This window comes from Cyprinodon tularosa, unplaced genomic scaffold (assembly GCF_016077235.1).
Source record: "Cyprinodon tularosa strain WSP-4 unplaced genomic scaffold, ASM1607723v1 ctg923, whole genome shotgun sequence".
Taxonomy (NCBI): domain Eukaryota; kingdom Metazoa; phylum Chordata; class Actinopteri; order Cyprinodontiformes; family Cyprinodontidae; genus Cyprinodon; species Cyprinodon tularosa.
Genome location: NW_024039700.1, coordinates 220,347 through 243,356, shown reverse-complemented (window position 1 = coordinate 243,356; position 23,010 = coordinate 220,347). Strand labels below are relative to the sequence as shown.

Below are 23,010 nucleotides of genomic sequence, written 5' to 3'. Positions count from 1 at the left end.
GCCACTATCATAGGAATGTGGGTTTTCTTAGCAGCTCAGCAGTGCCATAGGCTGCCTGCCTCCATAGTAAACGACATTCATACAGCAATTCATGAAAAAGAGACCTTGAGTGAGAATTGAATGCATTCTGTCCAGTATGTAGACATGCCTTTATGCTTGAAACAAATCCATATGTACTGAAACCACATAATACATGAGTTTCACTCTCAATTAGTGTAATTCCAATCTGTTTAGTAGTCTGTGTGGTCATTAGCACACCTGATTCCATGTAAGAACAACTTAGCATTTACAAATTAGAACAAACAGAAATTCACACTTCCTTCAACACCAACATAAAGTAATTTGAATAACTTATATTAATTACTTAGATTAAAATCAATATGTTTGATTACTGAGTGTTCTTGTATGTAAGACAAATGGAGCTTTAAACTGACTATTTTTAATTAAAGTCTTGATTTAAAAATGTTGTTAATTTTGACATTTTCCTTTTTCACAATACTAGGTAATATTGACATCTAAAACAGTCAACAACATCCCAACCCCTGATTTATAGGACAAAAAAATGTCAGCCTTTTATTAATCACTACTTGTTGAGAAAACTACTCCCGTCTGTCACAATCATCTATTTCTCTAAAGATGTCTTTGGAAAAATTTCAATTACGAAGAAATCCTCCCATCAAATGTCAGCCCATCATTCTTTTTTCTCCTTTGGTATTTTTTATCTTTGTTTATTCCCAAATCTTTGCCGTAATTGTAGTCTCACAGCCCATGTGGAATAAAAATATCGTTCCTGAGTCCTTGGGGATGTTCTTAGTTCCACTTCATGCTGTTCTCCTCTGTGGACCTTTTCATACTGAAATGCAATGTAAATTGATTTTTTTTTTAACTCGACCTTAAGTCATCACTTCTGATGTCAGAAAGGCTAAACAAGGACATTGAGATTTTATCAGAATCTTTCATATGCAGACATAATTCATATAAGGCTTTTTTTTCAGTAAAAACATCTTGCATCTGTGCAACATATGCCCTTGTTAATTTCAGGTAGAAAGTAAACTGTTCTTTATTATTTTAAAGGTTATTAGGGATTATTTGACAGTCTGCCACAGCTATCAGCAGACTGCTTCAGCTACACTGCCTTTGTTCTAACAGCGCCTCTTTACATGCAACATTTACCACATAAGTCATTTCTGCAGATTAGCTCCCCAGATTTACTTGCTATCATTATGCTCATATAAAAATATCATCATTCAGCTTTGCATGCAATGGTTTTAATTGCTTATAGGCTTTTTTCAGAGACTAAAAAACAGAAAAATGGTTATGCCATTAGGTAAGATTTTAAGATAATTAGTTAATCAAATACAGGTGTGTGAGGTACATATTGTCATTTATGTTAATGGGTTGGTGAAGAGACTAAATGGAGCATAACACTGAAGTCATAAGGTTTTTTTTTAAAAGGCACCAGAATCATATAAAAAATAAATAGAAATTATAAAATGTGGAAAAAAGTATAAATAAATTACATGCTGGATGAAAAAAAATATGAATTCAATACATATACAGTGCTGTTTCAAGTAACTAAATAGACAAATGGAATAAAATTTCAGGAACATTTATATTTTACCCTTATGGGCTGATTTGAAACTAGTTTTTCAACATACATACACCAAAATAGAGAAAATATAAATAAATAAACAAGTGGAATATATAGAAATATGTTTTTTATCTATTCACAATATATGAGAAGCGCTGCTAGAAAGTTTCCTTCCTAGAGGTACTTTGCCTTATATTACTACATTATAGTTGGAGAAACAGGATAATCATTCTGACCTGATTGCACCTGCCTGTACATTTAACAGGCTGGGAACTGAGAGCACAGATGCGGGTCACTCAACAGACTGAAGGTAGACCTCATTAGGAGACATCAATACTTAATATACAGGCTTTAGCAGAGGTCACTATAACCCAGTGGCAATAGATCTTTCTGAGGTTTATTTTTCTTTTTTTTCAGTCAGCTTTCTTCTCAATATATTATACTTGCTCTCCTGCAATTTCCTTACAAAGGATCCAAACTTCCATATACCAAAAAGTGGTCTTCAAAATCTTAAAAAAAAAATAACATTTACATAATGCTTTTTAGAAAATCTAATTTACTTTACTTTTAGAAGAAAAGCCGGTAGTCTGCTGGTCACATTGTGTCTGGAAAAATTTTACATTCCTTTCAAGTGCTCTGCCATAACTCTGTTTTCAAGGCTGTTAAGAAGGTATTTTTTGATCATCACATAACATTTAGTTTTTAGAAATTATTCATTTCAGACCAGAGTGTGTATTCTGTGAAGATGCTCTCAAAAAACACTTGAAACACTAAAGATGCAACTGAAAGAACAGCTTACCACACAATGAGTTTTGGTTCTCCAATGTATTACCAATGGCTGGTATTGTATAGCCACTCTGTTTGTAGACTTTTACATGTCGGTGTTTTATCTTTTCTGCAGAACAAGATCATTCTGGACCCTCTGACATTCAGTGAGGCTCGTTTCAGGCCCTCTTTGGAGGAGCGCCTGGAGAGCATCATCAGTGGGGCTGCGCTGATGGCTGACTCGTCATGCACACGTGATGATCGCCGTGAACGTATTGTGGCTGAATGCAATGCTGTCCGTCAAGCCCTGCAAGATCTGTTGAGCGAGTACATGAATAATGTAAGTGTGAAAGTAATTTGTTTTTTTTCATTCTTTGACATCAACGAAGCACAAACAGGCTGCTTGTTTCCTGTGCTCCTACTTCTTTTCACTGTACTTTGCCTTTTTTTAAAGATTCCTTTGTATCTGCATGTATCATATAATTGTGTTCATGTGCACATGCAGAATACTCACATCTACTTTTCCTCTGTTCAGTATTTTCTCATATTTCCTTTGTGTAGGTGTTGCTTATCTGTCACTTTATTCGTGTTGTTGCTCCCTCTAAGGCTCCCGTAGGGCTTTGGTGGGTTTTTTCTTATCTGTTTCAGGAGTCAGGAAACAAACGTCTGAAATGTTGCACATAGTAAAGAGACCCCTTAGGTATACAGATAATGCTGGATTGTTTAAACTTGGTTTTATTATTTAGTAGATGAAAAAAGTCTCAAGTCAGAAATGTCTGTTTGTAATTTCCTAACCATTTGTTACTATTTGTGAATCCCTATTGGTATTATCTCTATTGAAGTGCTGCAATCATAATTAATAAGGAGAAAAGATGACCGTGGAAGGGGAGATTGTGGTTGAAGTTAGCTGTAAAAAGATGCCATTGGTACCACTCAGCATTTCTATTAAAATCAAAATATTTCAGCCCTACATTAAACAAGACAATTATGGTTTTGTGATTTTTAAGTTCAATTATACTGCACATCCTACAGTTCGTGATGTAATTTTAACACTTCACTGATTCTGAAAATAGACTTTGAGGCATATTCATTGGTGAGAATCCAGACCAAACTATGTTGTTGATTAGAAAAAGTGTTGGTCTTTAATATTTGGACCAGCCAATCGCTGTCCCTGGCAGAGCCACTGCCAGTTTTGGCCACGATCTGATTACTTGTCTGCTAATACCTCCAATTATTATTTATATGTTATTGAGTAACATATTTTTTTCCATACAAATAATATAAATATATTAAGTGCTCTTACAATCAGAGTTATTATATTTTAGATGAGGATAATGTATAATTCAAGCAAGTCAAAAATATTTTCAGAATGAAAGTGGAAAAAAAAGTAAAAAGTTCACCAAAAAAAGAGATTCATAAATCAACTTGGAAAACGTATTCCCCCTCTCTCTCTCTCTCTCTCTCTCTCTCTCTCTCTATATATATATATATATATATATATATTCAAAAATCTAACTAATACAAATGCACTGTCAACACATCAGTTTTATGAAAGGTTACAAAGGAGAACCTTATCAATACTTATATACCATAGTATTGCTATTTAATTTGTCTAAAGACCAAGAAATTAGTAACAAAAATGTAGAGTAAGAATATACATTTTAGAGAAGAATAATCCAGCAATTGGAAATTAATCCTTCTAAGGTTATAATCCCACTGTGCTTTTTAACATTGGATAAACTCTTTGATGTCCACCTAAACTGGAGTGAAAAGCAGTGAAAATATGGCAGATTAGTTTATTTTCTGAAAAGGACCACATCAAAGCATAAGTGTTATTGTTGCCTTAAACTTTGCAGGAAAGATCTTTGAAAGAGTGTCTTTTTTTTCTTTTTTTTTAGCCAACAAAAGACAATTTAATTTAAAAAATGTAAATAGAGCCAACATCTCAGTCATTAAACTTCATCCCTTTATTTAGTAGCCCTCCTACTGTTATATCATAGCTAATTCATTTCTAAACCCATGTTATGAGGCAGATTACAAATAACCACTAAGGATATTTAATTTATAGTTTTAAATCACTGCTGTTAAAACAGCAGTTTGTGTGAGCTCTGTCTAATCTGGGAAATTTGTAGGTGCTGTGTCACTGAGCTTCTAGACATGATTTTTTTTCACAGTCCTAATGATTGTCTCTTTTAATGGCATGACCTCAGCTGATAATTATTTAATCACATATCTATATTTAGATATTTATATACACTTAACTCTTAGGCGGGATGAAGATTTTCAAACTCTGCCATTATAGTGATAATGGTTATTTTTCTTGTAGCAAGTTATTGTTCGGTAAAAAAGCTTTGTATAGTTTTTACTTTTCGGTAAAATCATGTTGCAGAACGGTGGACAAAATTTTGTTTCAGAAGTGGGGGAGATGCAAGTATTCTTTAATATATCTAGCTTCAGCGTGTTTGACAGCCAATCACACAAGATAAGACAGTGGGCCAATCAGAAGCTAGCGAGCAGTCTAAACTCAAGGAAGCGAGCTTCAGCTTGAACTCTGGTTTTCCACTTGGTCATAGTCCTCGACGAAAATCTATGTACTGTATGGTAAAATTGTTTTTTGGACAGTAAAATTTGCAGGGGACAAAAATGCACGTTTGAAAAAGTGCAGGGGACAAGTTCCCCCCATCTCCCCACAAAATAATGTCCATGTGCAGAAAAAAAACTGAAAACTCAAAAAAAAAAACAGTCTAGATATTCAACTCAACAAGCTGTATAAACTCTGGGTAAGAAGTGAAGAAATTTGGGTCTTAGCTGACTTTATTTTTTTATTTTTTACAATTGTTTGTATCTGGTGGTAATTTCCCCTGGAATGGTGCCACATTTCTAATGAAAAAGGGTTTGTGGGATAGGCCGTAGAGTTGACTACGCAGGTGGCAGCAAAGGTTAGTTTTCGTGGAAGCAGGAAGATGTTTTTTTCCCCCTAATTGAAAAAAACTGAGCTTGTCATTATTGCATTATATCTCAATGTAGAAAGGTTTAAGATGATATTTTGCTTGTGCCAATCTAATATCCCCACTCTAAGGAGCCCAAACTTCATCCAGTATGATGTCATCGATGGAGCAGCATTTTCTAGAGGCTAGAAACAGATTTTGGAGATGGAAACGATGGGCTGTAGTTATGTCTTCTGATGAACACTTTTGAAATATGGCAGGACATGCTGTTGTTACTAGCCTAACCAACAATACCACATTGGCTGACTCTGACTAATGCTGGTTGAGGAATAGGATGCCTCCCCACAGCCATGTGTGAGCAAGCTGGCGAAATGAAGAGGAGGTAACAGATGCGTTTACTGTACATTACAAACGCGTCCCCATTTAAAGGGCAATACACGGCTTTCCAAATACTTTGCTAAGATGCATTGTTACAAGGAAAAAACTCAAATCATTATTTATTTGGTAAGTATACATGTTTGTACAGTTTTCTCATAGAAACATCGGTTTCTGTGCATCCTGCAGCCATCATTTACAGTAAGACCAGAATGATTTACTTTATCTGCACACGTTAGAGCTGACAGTGGTTAGCTTAGAAATCTGAGCATATTATTTGTCTCTTCCGTATCTTATGTTGTTTGGAGTAAATAAAGGAGGTATTTGCACAGTGAGTCTTTTTCTTGTTAGTCTTTGTGTTAAGGCACAATTTCCTTGAGATAAAATACTAATAGGATAGAGTCGGAGTTACGAAATAACCCTTGTTTCCTGCTGCCGGTTACTTATTGCTTCATTAGAAGCAACGGTATTATCCTCATCTGTCCTGCTAAGATGGCACCCGGAGTCTGCGCTGGTTGCTGTAGCCTGAAGTATGGCCATCTGTGAACAAAGCTGTTTGGGTGGTAAGAATAGTTACAGAAGTAATTCTCCTTATGAATGTTATATATTAATATTTCTTTCAGTAATTTAGAGTTAGTCACTTGCGGCTAAACAGATCATTTGTGATATCTAAGCAGACTTAAGGCTTAGCTGCTGTCTGAAGGAAGGAGCTAGATAAGCACAAGATTTAAATGATTTAATATCTGGGTATAGCAGCTTTTTTCAAATCAAGTTTTTGTTGTTCAAATATACTGATGCAATTTTATTTATCTATTTTGAACTTGTTGGAAATTCATGAGCTAAAAGGTCATTTGTGACCAGGTAGCCACTTTAAGGTTAGTTTTGATTTTTTTTTTGAGGAAGCAAATCCTCATGAAGTACTTAACGATATATCAATGGAGGCATGGTACAATTCGAAACAATAAAAGCAAAGAGACTAATTCATAAAGCAGACCTTTAAAGTAATGCAATTACTTGTTATTGCTTGTGGTAAAGTGCAAACTAAATTTTACTCATAATTTGGAACGGAAATTATTTCTATAACTTTTTTTTTGTGGCAAACATTAAATTGAAGTCCACTTTGCTATGTTTGTATAAAAGCTCTAAGATTTGAGGACCTTTTTAAAGGGAAATAAACTATCTACAGTACAGGCTTGAAATAGAAATGCATTATTCTCAGGGGGAAAGAAAAAGACCTCTTTTGCTGTATTTTGGATCAACAGCTTTAGCTTCTTGTCATTCTGCTGTCAAAAGGAAACTATTAACTATGATTGGTTTGGACTGCACTAGTCGGATCATTTAAAGGGATCGCCCAATTTTGATTCCAGAAGCATCAGGACAGGCACCAGTCTATATCTGCACTGTGTCAGAATAATTTGAGCTGCTTTGACATGAAAGAGACATGATGCTTATGCAATGTTGTCAAGTTGTTTCATTTCTTGCTGTATTTCTACATAAAAATACACAATAGAATTGCATACTGTACCTACATCTTGTTCAAGCAAAAAAAAAAAAAAAAAAAAAACTCCAATGGATATTTTATCATTATCTGAATGTTACATGGATTTTTCTCCTCACACCCTTAGAAACAACTAAAAACAAGCAAGTGTTTCTGAACACCCACATACTTTTTCTACTCCTAAGTCAAGCCAGATTTTTCCTAAAGTAATTGTGCATTGGTTCATTAGGCCCATGAGTTGTGTTTCAGAGGCTACAGCTGGGTGATTGTTGATAGCCTCTGGCTGTCCAGGCAAAGAACTCAGAGTAAATCATGGAGGCATTACGAACAAAAAGCTTCCCTTTTTAGCTCAGTATCCCCACTAAGGTTTAAATCAACAACTTGGAGCAAATTTTGAAAATATTGTTTTTCAATTTGCTTTGAATCCTTTTGATTTAATATAAAGCTGAAAATACTATATATTATAATAATTAATGTTTTTATACAGGTTTTATTGCTATAGATAAAGTAGCAGAGTGGTGGAGTAAAACCATTTTTTATCAAAGTAAATGCAAGAAAGTGAGGGATTGCATTCAGGTCAATGAGTCGATGTAATCAACTGGTTTTCCTTAGATAGAAATCTTTGTATCAATTTGACTGTATGATCTGGTGAAATGTAAAGTGCCTTGAGATGACGTGTTGTGAAGTGGCGCTATATAGATAAACTGAATTGAACTGAACTGAAAGACCAAATAATCAAATTGTTCTGTTGGTGAACTGTTTTTTTCTTTTTCTTTAAAACAATACATAGAATATTAGAAATACATAGAATTCATGCCAGCAGTAGCTCTAGTATTGATTTTATCCAAGAGAAAAAAAAAACACACCTAAACCAGAGGTTTGTTTATGGCATGGAAAAGAGAATACATATACTCACAACAGGGGCTTTTTGAATGTGTTGCTATTAAAAAAAACAAGCTTGAAACGGAAAAACAGGTACAATAGTTTCCGTATAATAATTGAAAGTAATACAAACTTGATAGATGAAAACTATGATGAAAACAAAAAAAAATGTTTTTAACACACTTAAGAGAAATGTATTTCAATTAAGGATGCAACTAAAGATTATTTTGCAAATCCATCACTCTGATGATTATCTTTTTCATTTAATCGGTTAATAATTGGATAGCAAAAGGTGCAACTCAAACTTTTTCACTTGAGGAATTCTGGATAATGGAAAATATTTTTTTAATCTTCAATGCAAAATTTTTGAATTTTTTTTACAATTTGGTATAATTACTGCTCTAAGTGGGTTGTTCTATCAGCTAAAGGCCTGTTTTAGAGTCTCTATACTCCAGTTAACGATTAATCGATTACTAAATTAGTTGACGATTATATCAATAATCGTCAACTAATTTAGCAATAGAATCATCTATGGTTTCTGATTCTATTACAGTCCAGCTGATCATGGTTATATTACAAAACAATTGAATTGAGCTGATCATTGTGGCATCGGCTAAATAATCATCATACAAAGAAGCCCAGTTGATTGCATCGGGTCGTTAACTTTGCAGGAATCCTGTCTCCTAACCTTGCAAAAGGTTGCCATAAGCCACAAAATAATCAATTTCAGATCTTCTTTTATGTCTTTTTTTCTGTGGTTTTAGGCTGATTTTTTTGACATTTCTGCAGTAGGTCGGTAAATTCCACTGCTTGCACAGGGTTCCTTTTAGTTCTCTAGTTTCCTTCACCGTACCAGAACTCTGCATGTCAGAGTTGATATCTTTTTTGATCAACAAAGGAGTGAGAGTGTGTGTGTTTGGTTGTGTGTCCTTGTGTACTGTGATGGGTGCACCCTCACTTTTGCCTGATGACAGCTCCATCCCTCTCTGACGCTGAACAGGATGATGAGGATATAGAAAAGGAATGATTGAATGAGTAAATCATAACATGCAGTGAAAAAGTTTCTCGGTCTGTAAGAGAGGCAGTTGAATAGGACATTTCCTTTTCAGTACGTAATGATAGCTTACAAATGTTTGTCAAAGCAAAGATTGCCCGCCAGCAGTCTGAAAGAGTGGCTTCTTATGTTATGTTTGAGGTTTTTTTTTCTTTTTAAAGTTTACTAAAGTATCCTGTTGCCTTTATGTTTCCTCCTCCGTCTTCATAAGTGCCCCCTCCCTACCAACACACAAATTTTTATAGGAAGCTTGAACCACAGCACAAGGTTAATCAATGTGGTAGCGGGCAATAAATTAAGTTCAAGTGACAGGAGAATGTCCATACCTGTCTGGACTGCTGGTGATCTGTGATTGGTGACAGCAGGCCCGGCTCCCTGGCTGGTGCTGAATCATCAGGAGCAGCTGATTTAGTTACGGCAGCTCAGACAGGGCCAATCTATCAATTGATCTGGGGTGTAATGCATTACTAGCTTGGGTCAAGGGAGCCCGAGCAGAATATAGCCATAGCCAAGAGCCATGGCAGCTGAAAGGGGGCAACTCTGCAAAAGTGTGCAGCTGAGAGAAGGATTTAAGGAGTGTGATAGCCAGCAAACCACTGTCACAGTTAGCTGGATGTGGCACATAAAACTGAACAGGACATGTGAGGTAGGAGGATCATTAAGGCTAGACTGATGGCCTTCTTGTTTACTTAGATCCACTGGGGGTTGCCAAGTAAAATGCTCAATCAACAACTAGGTTAACTAAAGACACTGGTTAGCAACATAACAGGAAATATCTCTTTTTACACAGTTCAAACCAGATATTTGCAAACAGTTTATGGGAAACAAAAAGAAGAAACTCAGGGACTCAAATAGTGACAAATAAATTGAATTCTTGCCTTATTTAACTGTGGTTTGTAATCAAATAAGGTAAAACAGAGAAGAATGTTTATTTTTGTACTATGTGTGGTATTCAGTTCTATCTGCTATCAGCAATACATCATCTATCACCTCAAAATCTCACTTAAAAAACAAAACAAAACAAAAAATGAAGTGTGTTTTAATTTTAAGTCAAAGAGGAAAAAAATGTTTTTTTCCTAAGAACTAACTGTGGTACTGGTTGCTAGACAGCCTAGAGTCGAAAGCTTTAGTCAGAGTGTTTGTGTGTCCTAAATAGGGATGGGGATCGAAACCCGGTTCCATCAAGGACCCGGTTCCACTTTTTTCAAAACCCGAAAATCAATAACGTTGGGCTTATCGATACCGCTATCGAGTCTGGTCGTTTTTTTTTTTTTTCTCCCGGAGGTCCTGTAACATATTGTGTGTCACTCGAGTCGCGTCACAGCATTTAAATCTTATCAATCCAATCACTGCAGCATGTCCACCAATGTTTTGGAATGAAATTGTAAGCAAACAGATATTAAAAGTAAAAAAAGTGAAGCCTGGCACTTAACTTTGCTCGCGACTCGAGAATGGCTGAACGGAAAAGACTCCTCCTTCTCCTGCTGCTGCCGCTGCACCACAGTCGGGCCCGTCTTCATCATCCACTCAGAGTACCACTGGTAAGCGCGCACACAGACTTTGTAGCTTGTCCGGTCAGTTAAAAATAGTAATTGTGAAATCCGTGTTGTAATCGGAAGCATACAAGCTAGTTAGCTTGAAAAGTAAATAAAGTTTCAGACGTGCTGCGTGATGATGTGTTCAGATTGGCTCAGTAAAACGACAATTAGGTTATCATGATGCGTTCAAGTGTAACGTAAAGAAAACGGGAAATTTAGTTTTTGGCGAGAAACATGAGTAATACAGTTGTATATTGCTCTAATTATTTTAGAATATATAATTAAACTACTGATGCCAACATTTATTAAAAATTACATTTAATTTAAAATACAATTATTTATTTGTTAAATATTTTCCTAATCACTAAAAACATGATGAAAAGTGACAGTAGACAATACATTAACCAACAATTGTGAAAATATATTCTAGTTAGTTTTATGTCATTTCGAAGTGGCCTATTACATTAGCCATGTTTATTGAAGGCTAGAAACGTTTTTGTTATGCTCACTTGTTAAGCAAGAAAAGCAATACCAGTTCTGTTAAAAAAATTTTGTTGCATCGTCTTTCCACCAAATAACAGAAAAGTATCGATAGTGGTATCGATAAAGACTCGGATCGATAAGGAGTATCGATAAAGGTATCGATATCAATAAATATTAACGATCCCCATCCCTAGTCCTAAAGCTGGACAGATGTAGACGTCTCCAATGGATAACTTTACAAAGCAAGCGTTGTCTTGATTTTTTATTTTGTCTTCCTTCAAACTCTTGATTATGTAAGAAAATGTTAAATATGTATAAAAGAAAAATAGGATTAGCCTTTCTTTTTGAGATCATTTGTGTTTAAATACAAGATATTAGTCGGCTTCCAACCAAGTTGGGATAACTTTTTTGTTAATAAATCATAATAAATTTATCTTAAGCATCAATATACCATCAACAATTTAAGGAAATAATGTTAAAAAATAATAATTATAAAAGTCATTAAGAAGTTGAAAAATTATAATAATAGCAGCAATGTGGTATGCATTTGAAGTAATAGCAAAATTTGGTTTTAACAGACAAACTGCACACTGATTATAAAAAGTTCAGGACTATAATCTTTGACGTGATATTTTTCCTTACAACAGCAGTAAGTCATATTTTACATGGCACAGTTAATAGTTCTTATGGCCAATGGGTAAGAACAATTTTTAGCCCTGGTGCTTTTGGCTCTGTCGACCTGTAATACTTGCCTATAGACATCAGTCTGAACAGACGATGAGCTGGGTAGGAGGAGTCTTTGATGTTTGTGGCTCTTCTGATGCATCCAAAATTCTGCACTTTCCTTCAGGGAGGGAAGAGGGAATCGGGTGATCTTTTGTGTTGGGTAAATGACCCTCTGCAGGGCCACTTTATCTGCTCCTATGCTCCCAGCATCGAGTACCAACATGCAAGTTGTGACACTGTATTCTGTGATGATAGAAGAAGACAAGTCATAGCAGTTTATTTTTACTGGGAACTTTCAGGGAATGTGAAGCTCCTGGGCCTCTGCTACCAGATAACCATTTCCAGAAATTGGAATCAGGCTCCTGTCACTACACTACACACAGTCATTCACTCACATATTCACACATTGATGGTGGCAAGCTACATTGTAGCCACTGCTGCTCTGGGGCTCACTGACAGCATTAAGGCTGCTATACACAGGTGCCACTGAGGCAATGTGGGACAAATTTCTGGGCCGTGGAGACAGAGATGGATGGAGCTGGTATTCAGCCGGCAACCCCCAAGTTGAATGGCAAACTCCTGCATCCTACACTACTTTGCAACCGCAGTCAATTTTGTACAGAGTGTACAAATGAGGAGTCAACATACAGCCTTGAAGGGAGCCTGTGCTCAAAGACAGGGATGAGAATAGATGGAACCACAACCGCACTGATTTGGGTCCGTCAGTTAGGACATTTTTTCATCCTAAGGCAGGTGTAGGTGGCATGGTTTAGGTTCAGTACTTTGGTGCAGAAAATGTATGGAATCACGACATTAAAGGTTAAAAAGGTTATAAAGGTTAGACTTATGAATGATCAAGGTGTCTCATTGATGCTAATAGCTTCTTCCTTGAAGTAGTTTATGGATCTAAACTGGGAGAGACAAGCCTTGATGTGATGAACAATGAGCCTTATGAAGTATTTCATCACTAGTGACATGGGGGTGATGGGCCTGTAGTTATTTACACTGCTGCTTCCAAGTCTTTTGAAGGCAGGAATTATGACAGCAGATTTGAGTTGGACAGGTACTTTAGCTTGGCTGAAGGAAGGCTTGAAAGTCCTGGGGAAGTTGGCTACAGCAGAGTAGAGGGAAAAAGATATTCTAAAATAGGCAAAACAAGATCCTTCAGCAGAACATGACGCAGGTTTTGATCATTCTCTCTGAGCAACATATTGACATTTAAAACATACTGACCTTAAGATCGCAGCAGGGAAGGGTGGTAAGATATGCAAAGACACCTAATGAAGCCCAGCAGGGTTTTATAAGGTCTGATGTGGTTTTGTGCATATGTCAGCTAGAGGGGAAATATCCAGCAAAAAAAAACAAAAAACAAGCTGACTGTAGGTATGAAGTAGATGAAGTCTATAAATCATGTAATATAACATATTATACAAATCCATTGCAGCAAAATTACTGTGTCAATGGAGTGCAATAATACAGTAGTATAATATTAAGAATATTCCACATGCACAGAAACACACTATTTTGATGATGGGTCAAAAGTACTAAATTGATGATGTACATGTAATATAGATGTATTGATTTCATTGGTACGGTAATTGCATTACATTGCAGGTATTTTTATGGCACGACTCTGTGAAAGTGGGAAATACCAAGATGGTGGCAGGTGACTTCAGTTGTTTCAGTCTATCAGTAATCCGGTGAATAAATAGGAGCAGTGGCCTCAACGGAATGATTCCACAACTACAATGTTTAGCCAGATGTCCTCTTCCAGAATTTCACTGTCCAAACAGATAGGTGCCAGACAGGAAAGAGTTATAATGAGTTTAAGAATATAAATCAACCCACCTAACTTATGCCAACTTGACAAGGGGAAACAAAACCCGAAAGCATAACAGAAACTTGAGGAAACTGAGCTGCAATTGGACGCTAAAAATATGTACATTTCTGTGCCTGGATAACATGTTTTGCCATATAAGTCCCTGATAGAGTCAAAACTGATGGGATGTTCTGTTCTTGTGAGTGCTGTCTCTGCAGAAGGAGCCATAGCTGGATTTAGATGATCACAGCGTTTAGTGTAAGTGCCTTTTGGCAGTAACCCTGGATAAGGATGACAGCCGCACAGACAATGTGAGCCTGGTGTTAGAAGATTCTTTTTACAGCCATACCAGTGAGAATCGACATCTCAACATCATCGTTTTTCACTCCATTGATTAAATGCAGCAAATTTAACACGCTTTGTTATTTTAATTAGAAAAATTTACATAGAATTATAGTCACATGATATTACATGCAAAATAATGAATACATTTTACACATTTTCTCAGCTTTAAAGTCTAGCTAAATCAAGGAATTTAATGTTTTTTCTGTTAAATATTTTTACTTTAAAGGATTGCTAATATTTTCTATCACTGCTATATAAGTGACAACATTTTAAGTGATATATGTTTCCCATTCTGGGCATCTGCTGACTGAAATTGATGACTGTTCTATTTCCAGGAATAGACTTAGCTCAGTTGAATGAGACTGGAAGTGTCTGAACAATAGTCTAACCTTCATGCCACCGATTCTGAATCACATTTAAGTCTATTCTTTACTTGACTATTCTTATACCTTGTCCATTATGTAGTTCTGAACCCCTGGCCCAGTCTCATGTGTTTTGCAACCTGAAACAGGAAAGACAGAATTGACTTTTGTTTGAATCCATCCCACGTTCCTTTAACTATGACCTACTTTGCTATTTCTGCTAAAGAAAAGAAAAGAATTCCCATTCCATAAGGCAGACATCTCCATGTTTCACAATAGGGTTTGATAGGGTTTCTAGGGGGAATGTATAGGGTTTTGATTTGTTGGTTGGATACATAATTTGATTTATTGTAGATAAATAATGGACAAAAATGAAGCAATATGATACAACAAAACCCTCATGATGAACTAATTAAAATGAAGGGTTAAGAATTTGTAATTGATTTGATTTTATTCAAAATGTAAAACAACAAAACATACAAAATCTAAGCAGTCATAAACAGTCATACATAACTAGCTTAAAGAATGACCAGCTTTCATAACACTTATGTTGCCTACTATTTTCAGAATGCTTCAATTTCCTTTTGTATATATGTATATATATATATATCAGAGATGGGGACTCGAGTTTGTGACTCGTACTCGAGTCGCACTTAAGTCGCATATTTATTGACTTCAGACTCGACTTAGACTTGCATTTAAAGGACTTCAGACTCGACTGAGACTCGTGATTTCCAACTTGTGAACAATATTTTATTCCAGTGTAAAAACACTTATTCGAGTGTTTTTTGTTTTACTAACTTGACTGATCGCCGCTCACCTTACCCGCACACAGAAGAGGTAAAAAAAAAAGTAGCACTTGTGGCCAGTATGGCCCCACACTCAGTCTTTGACACAAGGGGAAGCAAACAACTCAAAGACCCAAACCGTGAATCACTCAAGTTCAAGTGTTTTATTTATACATACATTTATTTTATTTATAATAAAACTAATAAGTCCTTTTCTTCTCCTGATAAAACCTGAAATTCAAGAGTTTTCCTTAAAAAAACAGAGGCTGGAAGTTGGGCTCCGCTTGTTCTGCTGCTTCTGGTGCGAGTGATCGGCCTGGAGCACCCACAGGCTGATCCACAGCTGACTCTGCGGCTCTCCGGCACTGTTCCACTCCCTGGCGTGCCACACCCCTTTCCAGACCGATCCAGCTAAAAAGAGAAGCAAGGAGAACGCCAGCATCCACGCGCCTCAAAACCCCGTCGGAAGATATATTCCTGTTTATGCTTTAAGCGAGGGGGAGCGCTACTTACAGGCGCGTCCGTCTCTGTCACCTGCAGATTCCGTTCTCCTTCTCCTTTCCTTCAGACTCCTTTTATGTCGGCTTTAATCAGCCCTTGCTCACACCTGAGCGCAGCAATTACGCAGCGCAATTAATGCACTCCGCCTCCTCAGACAACTACTTCAGTCCAGTGCGCATGGATTGTCACAAGGGAAAAACAAACCAAAACAACCCAACATGCAGGAAAAATTCAAAAGTCTAAAATAAAGGAAAACAATCATATAAAAAAGAAACATCAAAACCTGCAAAGCTCAAGAAGAAAATACAAAGAAAAACAAATCATATCTTCCTCTCCAAACATGCAAAGCATAAAACTAACATTTAAATGAAAGAAAACCATAAATCATATTTTTCCCTGTGCAACACACTGACGTCACTGACGCAACAGTACGTGACATATATGCCCATGCGCATGCATGCATGCAACCCATACAGGTATGGAAGCGATGATTACCCCCCCCCCCCCCTGTTTCGGTGCCACCGTTCATAATAACCTTTGGCTACAAAAACTTTACATAAGGCGGGAATAAAAGAGCAGCAAACTGCAGCTTCTTTAGAAAAGAATACACGGTGCTTGGTCCACCACATTTAACTTTATCAGCCACAGTGCAGTGAGGGTGTACAGCCAGGGACATCACAGACATAAGGCAATAATTCAGGACCTTATTATTTCATGCAACCTCCCCTTGTCTTTGATCGACAAGCCCAGCTTTAAAAGCTTCATGGCAGTGGTAGAGGAGAAATATGTTGTGAATAATGTTGTAAATTGGCGTTAAATAAATAAACTGAATTGAATTGAAAATACTGCCCGCCAAGTCATTAAGTTACAAAAAGTTATTGCCACAATGTTTCTTTTATAAAAGTATTGTTATTGTCCTGCTATTTGTTTAGGGTTTTTCTTTATCTCTTGTAGTTGCTAACCTCATATGTATTAATAAAAGGCAGGATTGTGATTGTTTTTTTTTCCACAGTCCTCATTTTCAATTAAAAATAAAAGAGCAGACATTTACTGCTAAAACTAGAAAAAGTTGTAACCACAAATGTCAGGTAAATACTGTAAGAAAATAGTTTTTTTGAAAGAAAAAAAACTAAAAATGCAAAATGTATCTAGAAATTTTTTTTGCATGTGTGCTTTTTTTAATTGTATTTTTCATTTAGCAGTTCAAGATAATGATAATTCCATAGATATAATAGCGACCTTTGAGCTATACCGTCTCAGTGACGGAGATGAAAACACAAGGAGAAACAAGCAAGCACGAAAATTATTGCACTTTTTTTAATTAATCAAGTGATTAGAATTTTTTTGTGCGATTAATTGATTATTGCGACAGGCCTTCTCAAGACTTGAGACTTGACTTGGACTTGAGCTCTCAAGACTTGAGACTTGACTTGGACTTGAGCTCTCAACACTTGAGACTTGACTTGGACTTGCAAAAAATGACTTGTGAACATGTCTGATATATATATATATATATATATATACACTATATTGCCAAAAGTATTTGCTCACCTGCCTTGACTCACATATGAGCTTAAGTGACATCCCGTTCCTAATCCATAGGGTTCAATATGACGTCGGTCCACCCTTTGCAGCTAGAACAGCTTCAACTCTTCTGGGAAGGCTGTCCACAAGGTTTAGGAGTGTGTTTATGGGAATTTTTGACCATTCTTCCAGAAGCGCATTTGTGAGGTCGCACACTGATGTTGGACGAGAAGGCCTGGCTCTCAGTCTCCGCTCTAATTCATCCCAAAGGTGTTCTATCGGGTTGAGGTCAGGACTCTGTGCAGGCCAGTCAAGTTCATCCACACCAGACTCTGTCATCCATGTCTTTATGGACCTTGCTTTGTGCACTGGTGCACAGTCATGTTGGAAGAGGAAGGGGCCAGCTCCAAACTGTTCCCACAAAGTTGGGAGCATGGAATTGTCCAAAATGTCTTGGTATGCTGAAGCATTCAGAGTTCCTTTCACTGGAACTAAGGGGCCAAGCCCAGCTCCTGAAAAACAACCTCACACCATAATCCCCCCTCCACCAAACTTTACACTTGGCACAATGCAGTCAGACAAGTACCGTTCTCCTGGCAACCGCCAAACCCAGACCCGTCCATCAGATTGCCAGATGGAGAAGCGCGATTCGTCACTCCAGAGAACGCGTCTCCACTGCTCTAGAGTCCAGTGGCGGCGTGCTTTACACCACCGCATCCGACGCTTTGCATTGCACTTGGTGATGTATGGCTTGGATGCAGCTGCTCGACCATGGAAACCCATTCCATGAAGCTCTCTGCGCACTGTTCTTGAGCTAATCTGAAGGCCACATGAAGTTTGGAGGTCTGTAGTGATTGACTCTGCAGAAAGTTGGCGACCTCTTCGCACTATGCGCGTCAGCATCCGCTGACCCCGCTCCGTCAGTTTACGTGGCCTACCACTTCGTGGCTGAGTTGCTGTCGTTCCCAAACACTTCCATTTTCTTATAATACAGCTGACAGTTGACTGTGGAATATTTAGGAGCGAGGAAATTTCACGACTGGATTTGTTGCACAGGTGGCATCCTATCACAGTTCCACGCTGGAATTCACTGAGCTCCTGAGAGCGACCCATTCTTTCACAAATGTTTGTAAAAACAGTCTGCATGCCTAGGTGCTTGAATTTATACACCTGTGGCCATGGAAGTGATTGGAACACCTGATTCCAATAATTTGGATGGGTGAGCAAATACTTTTGGCAATATAGTGTATATATATATATATATATATATATATATATATATATATATATATATATATATATATATATATATATATATATATTTTAGTAGTAAAACATTAAAATGGCTTTTAAAGGTACACTATGCAACCGGTGTTGATTTTCCAGCGAGGCTCCCCCCAGAGGGTGAAAGTAAAAGTGCACTGTCGTAAATATGCACAGCTGTTCTCCTGGTTTCTCCGTCAAGCCAGGCGCGGTTGTTTTGAGCTTAGCAGACAGGCGAACGCAACGAATGACTAATGCTGCGTTCACACCGCAGCTGGCGCGACAGAAGCAGCGAGTTTACATGCAAAGTCAATGGTTGACGCACGTCAAGGCGCAGCAAAAGGTCCCGCGGCGCGTTTTGAGCAGCAGGCGCAGCACGTCTGAGCAGCGCGTCAGGTGCGTTTAATCATCTGAAGCAGGGAGAGAGACACAGCGCTGATGATCAGAGGCTATGATCACTCCTCTTAAACAGTTTATTGACGCCTAAATTAACTTAAAATGCAGAAATCTGCCGGCAGAAAATGCAGTTTGGATTATTTAGATGAAAAACACCTACCAGCTGCCGCGGTGAACCGCGAGGAGGCGACCCGGCCAGAGGCTGCTGAAGAAGGGATTCCTACTGTCGGCGCACCGCTGGTATGTGGGGGTCTGAGCAGCTCCGACAGAAAAAATATTGAAGGCAGGATGATAATCTGAATGAACTGACGGCACTGATGAAGTTTTCAGGTGTATTTTCTCACTTAAACACATATTAAAACTACTTTATTCCCAATGATCACAGCAAATATAGCTGCAAGGCAGAGAAAGGATAATGAAGCTCTGCCCAACGCGCGTCAGACACACTTTTGCACCACGCAGCCAGAGCAGCAAAGCTGCTTCAGCCGCGCGTCAGAACTAACTGGTACAAGCAGCAAAAATGAAGCAGCAGACGCGATTTTGCTGCTTTTGCTGTGTGAACGTAGCATAACTGCACAAAGATCGCCACTGTGCTAGCAACGAGCATGCGTTGTAGCAGTTCTCGCCGTAAAGCAAGACCGACTCTCGCGAGACTTCTGAGCCTGTGGGTGTGGGTCGGTGCTCCTGCAATTGCAAGTGCGGTATTTCCCCCACAGACCACCAGGGCGGCCGAGAATACCTTTGTTCAACCTGAAATGACTCATTTAATCATCCAAAACGATATGGAACACATTAATTAACTGAAAAATGTTGCATAGTGTGCCTTTAAAGATTTATCCTTCAATTTTTGCTTAATACTGCTAATGCTGTTACAAGGGAATCTTACCATTATCTCTAAACTAAGTACAATGGCAGTGACAGACTTCTGATGTGCTCTTTGTTCCCTGGATCTGAGACATGAAGCAGGTAATAAAACCACGGGAAGGTTTTTAAAGCCCCATCCTGAGTAACTCTGCAACGGAAGATGTCTTTACTGAAGACAGTTGTGTTAAAACCTGAGGCAGGTAGAGCTGCCTTTTAAGCAGGGGTCCATATTTACTCCTTTTTACGGTCTCAGGCGTTATAAGGATTGTTGCGCTGAATTAAATCTGGTGCTTGCATTTGCATTTCATCTGGTGTCTTTAGATTTTTGTCATTGTTGGTGACCTAACTCATCCTCTGCCTCTTCCACTGCCCCTTTTCTCCACATATGTCTTAACAATGAGTTTGTCAGCTAGAGAAAAAAATAATCATCCATTAAGGGGATGGAAAGTGTTTTTAGAATGAAACCAATAAATTTAATTTGACTGATGTATGGATGTGAAAGCTGATTCTTCTATATATAATCCCCAAACTGCAGGTTTTACTGTTTGCATTTGATGCAATTTTTTCCTTGCCTTGGGCAGAAATCAATACTACCCTGTATTTGCATTAAATATCTTAAAAGCCCAATAAAACATTTCCTTTACTTTACAGTTTTATCCAACTCAGTAATGGTTTATAATGTCAAATCTCCATGAAAGATATTGATCTTTATGGCAACAAAATGGAAAACTGTGAAAAAAGTTATCTTGGAGAAGGCATTGTATAACAGGTGTAGATAAGTGTCCCATTTGGATTCACTTGCTCAATGAAAGAAAAGATCTATAAGACATGAAAAGCTGTTAGTCTCAGATGGCTTTGTCATTTATACAGATTGAGAACAATCATTTATTTTTCCCTCTCTTTCTCTAACTCACTTGTTGCTCATATTATCTCTCACCTTTTTCTTTTTTAGTCCAGTAATTAGTACAATGTATATATAAATTTAACAAAATTCCTACCAATTACAAATTGTAGTTTTATCTTAGCTTTATTCTTGCTGTTTATCTTTTTTTTCTTTACATCATGGCCCCTCTATTTTAGTACTCCCACCACTTTACATTTCATAGACACAGCAATAAATCATTGGTTCCCTATCCTCTCTCGCCCATCTGTCAACTGCTAATGCGCCACTCGACAAGCTGCAGTCCACTGTGCACCAGAACACCACTTACTTTGAACAACTTAGCTTCATCAGCTATTGAAGGCTGGCTCAGACGCATTCCCTAAGGCATTGTGCAGGTAAAACCTTCAAGTCTATTTAGGATGCTTGGCATAGGCCATAGAGTCTTTATGCCCATTGGTGTAAATGGAAGTAATCCGAAATGGTCAAACCCACAGCTAAATATAATCCTGATGCCCTGTCTATAAACAGAGTTCAACTCAGAGACTCGTTGCAGTCTAACATCCAGCAACAGGCACAATAAAAAGGGTGGATTAAATTAAAAGATTAAAGTGTGCAGTGTTGGACTATGGTGTATTTATCGACTATAGTCAAGGTGACAAAAATGTATTTACATAATGCCTAAGGGAAAGCATAATGTACTCTATAAAAACAAACAAACAAAAAAAGATTTTAAGCTTTGCTTAAAAATTGGGAATGTAAGTTTTTCAACAGATAAAAGCATTGAAATATAAAAAAACAAAACATAAAGTGCTATTTTTATGAATTTCTATGCAATTGAAGTTTCTGTCTTATTAATTTGAGTCCTAAAACTCCCTCTTTACCGTCTCATCATTGAGGATAAGGCAAATAGATAAATTGTCAGCTCCTGAAACAAAAGCTGCAGTAAAAAAAATATGTCCTTAATCTAAAGCAGCCCTTTGTTTTCAGATTTTCAAATAATTAGTTTTTAAGGTGAGAGACATAAAGTCTAAATTTACCAAGCCTAGTTTTATTTTGGTCCCAGGAACAATGGCTTAGGAGCCCTCTGTTGAACCTCAGATTATCTGATAAATGGTACTGAATGGTTAAGCTCATACTATTAAACGTAGAACACATAGAGTTAGATATAAAGTTATTCAGAAAGGAAAAATAATGTGCAAGATGATAGAATTAAGGCAGACACTGAGATTGGATAGGCTCTGTGGGGTTTAGAATTGGATGGTATGGAAAATAGTCTACAGCTGATTATAACTGATTAAATTACAGACACAGTTTTAGACTTTATATGGTCAACATATCGTCTCACTGATTAACCATAGGCTACTGCTCTCTTATTGTTTGATATGGTTTACAGCACATATATCAATGGTGTTGGAAGCATTTGAAATGTGAGAAAGACTATTGGCCAAGAGAGGAGAGGCTAGTTAAGCAGCCATATGTGGCTCTTCTCTCTATCCTGTGCAACTCTTAGTGACGTTTGTTGAGCTTCTCAGTTTTGGGATATTCTTTTAAAAGCACTTCAAGCTAAACAAGCTGAAAGTGTAATTTATTGATACTACAAAATGTCCAATCTTTCTATCATAGTAATAGGTCCTCACGCAGCATTTATTGTGTGCCTGGGTTTCAAGGAGGGAAAAAAAAGGAATAAAAGAGGAAAAATTATAAGATCAAAGAAGGAAAGAATTAAAAGGCTTATTTTCTTCAGGTTGGTATCTACTTTACTAGCATTATCAGCAATTATGATAACATTTTATCATGTAAAACAGAAAATTCCTTCTTTAAAGCTACAGTGTGTAATAATTACAGGGATATACAGTCAGAAATGTAATATATTATACATAACTATGTTATTTATCATCATCTACGAGCTCAGCCTCTTAACCTTAATATTTGCGTTGCCTTAGAATTCGTTATTTATAATTACATAGGAGCGGGTCTCGCAGCCATGGAGGCAGACATCTTTGCGCTATGGCAGCGCAGAGCCAACAAATTAGCGATTGCGAGATCGCCCATTACGCTCGAAAGTAACTACGGCAAGTTGTTTAAGTCTACATGAAATCTATACACTACACAGACTAATGAAACACTATCTGTAAAATTATCTATGTAAACAAACCTCATCACTTGAGAAGGTAGGTGATGCGGATGTCGTGGAAGACATTTTGTCCCGTAACGCTCGCCGTACTGTCGGGGGGGAGAAGCGGTGGGGGGGAGATGTTCATGTATCTGCGGTCTGCAGTCTGGACGTTAGATGTCGCTGAAAATTACACACTGTAGCTTTAAGTCCAAAGATCTTTTTATCCATTTTGTACCTAATGATCTGTAAAAGGCAACCTAAAACATGTTATTTGCATGGAATACTTTAA

General features: G+C 37.4%; 1 protein-coding gene across 1 annotated transcript in view; it reads left to right on the top strand.

Annotated features, from left to right (window-relative positions):
- The window catches only part of ctnna2 (catenin (cadherin-associated protein), alpha 2), a 310,231-nt gene that overhangs the window by 112,774 nt on the left and 174,447 nt on the right, over positions 1-23,010 (top strand). Inside the window, exon 7 of the mRNA XM_038274637.1 lies at positions 2,493-2,696. Within this exon, the coding sequence (XP_038130565.1) occupies positions 2,493-2,696 (204 nt within the window). The remainder of the gene's footprint in view (positions 1-2,492; positions 2,697-23,010) is intronic.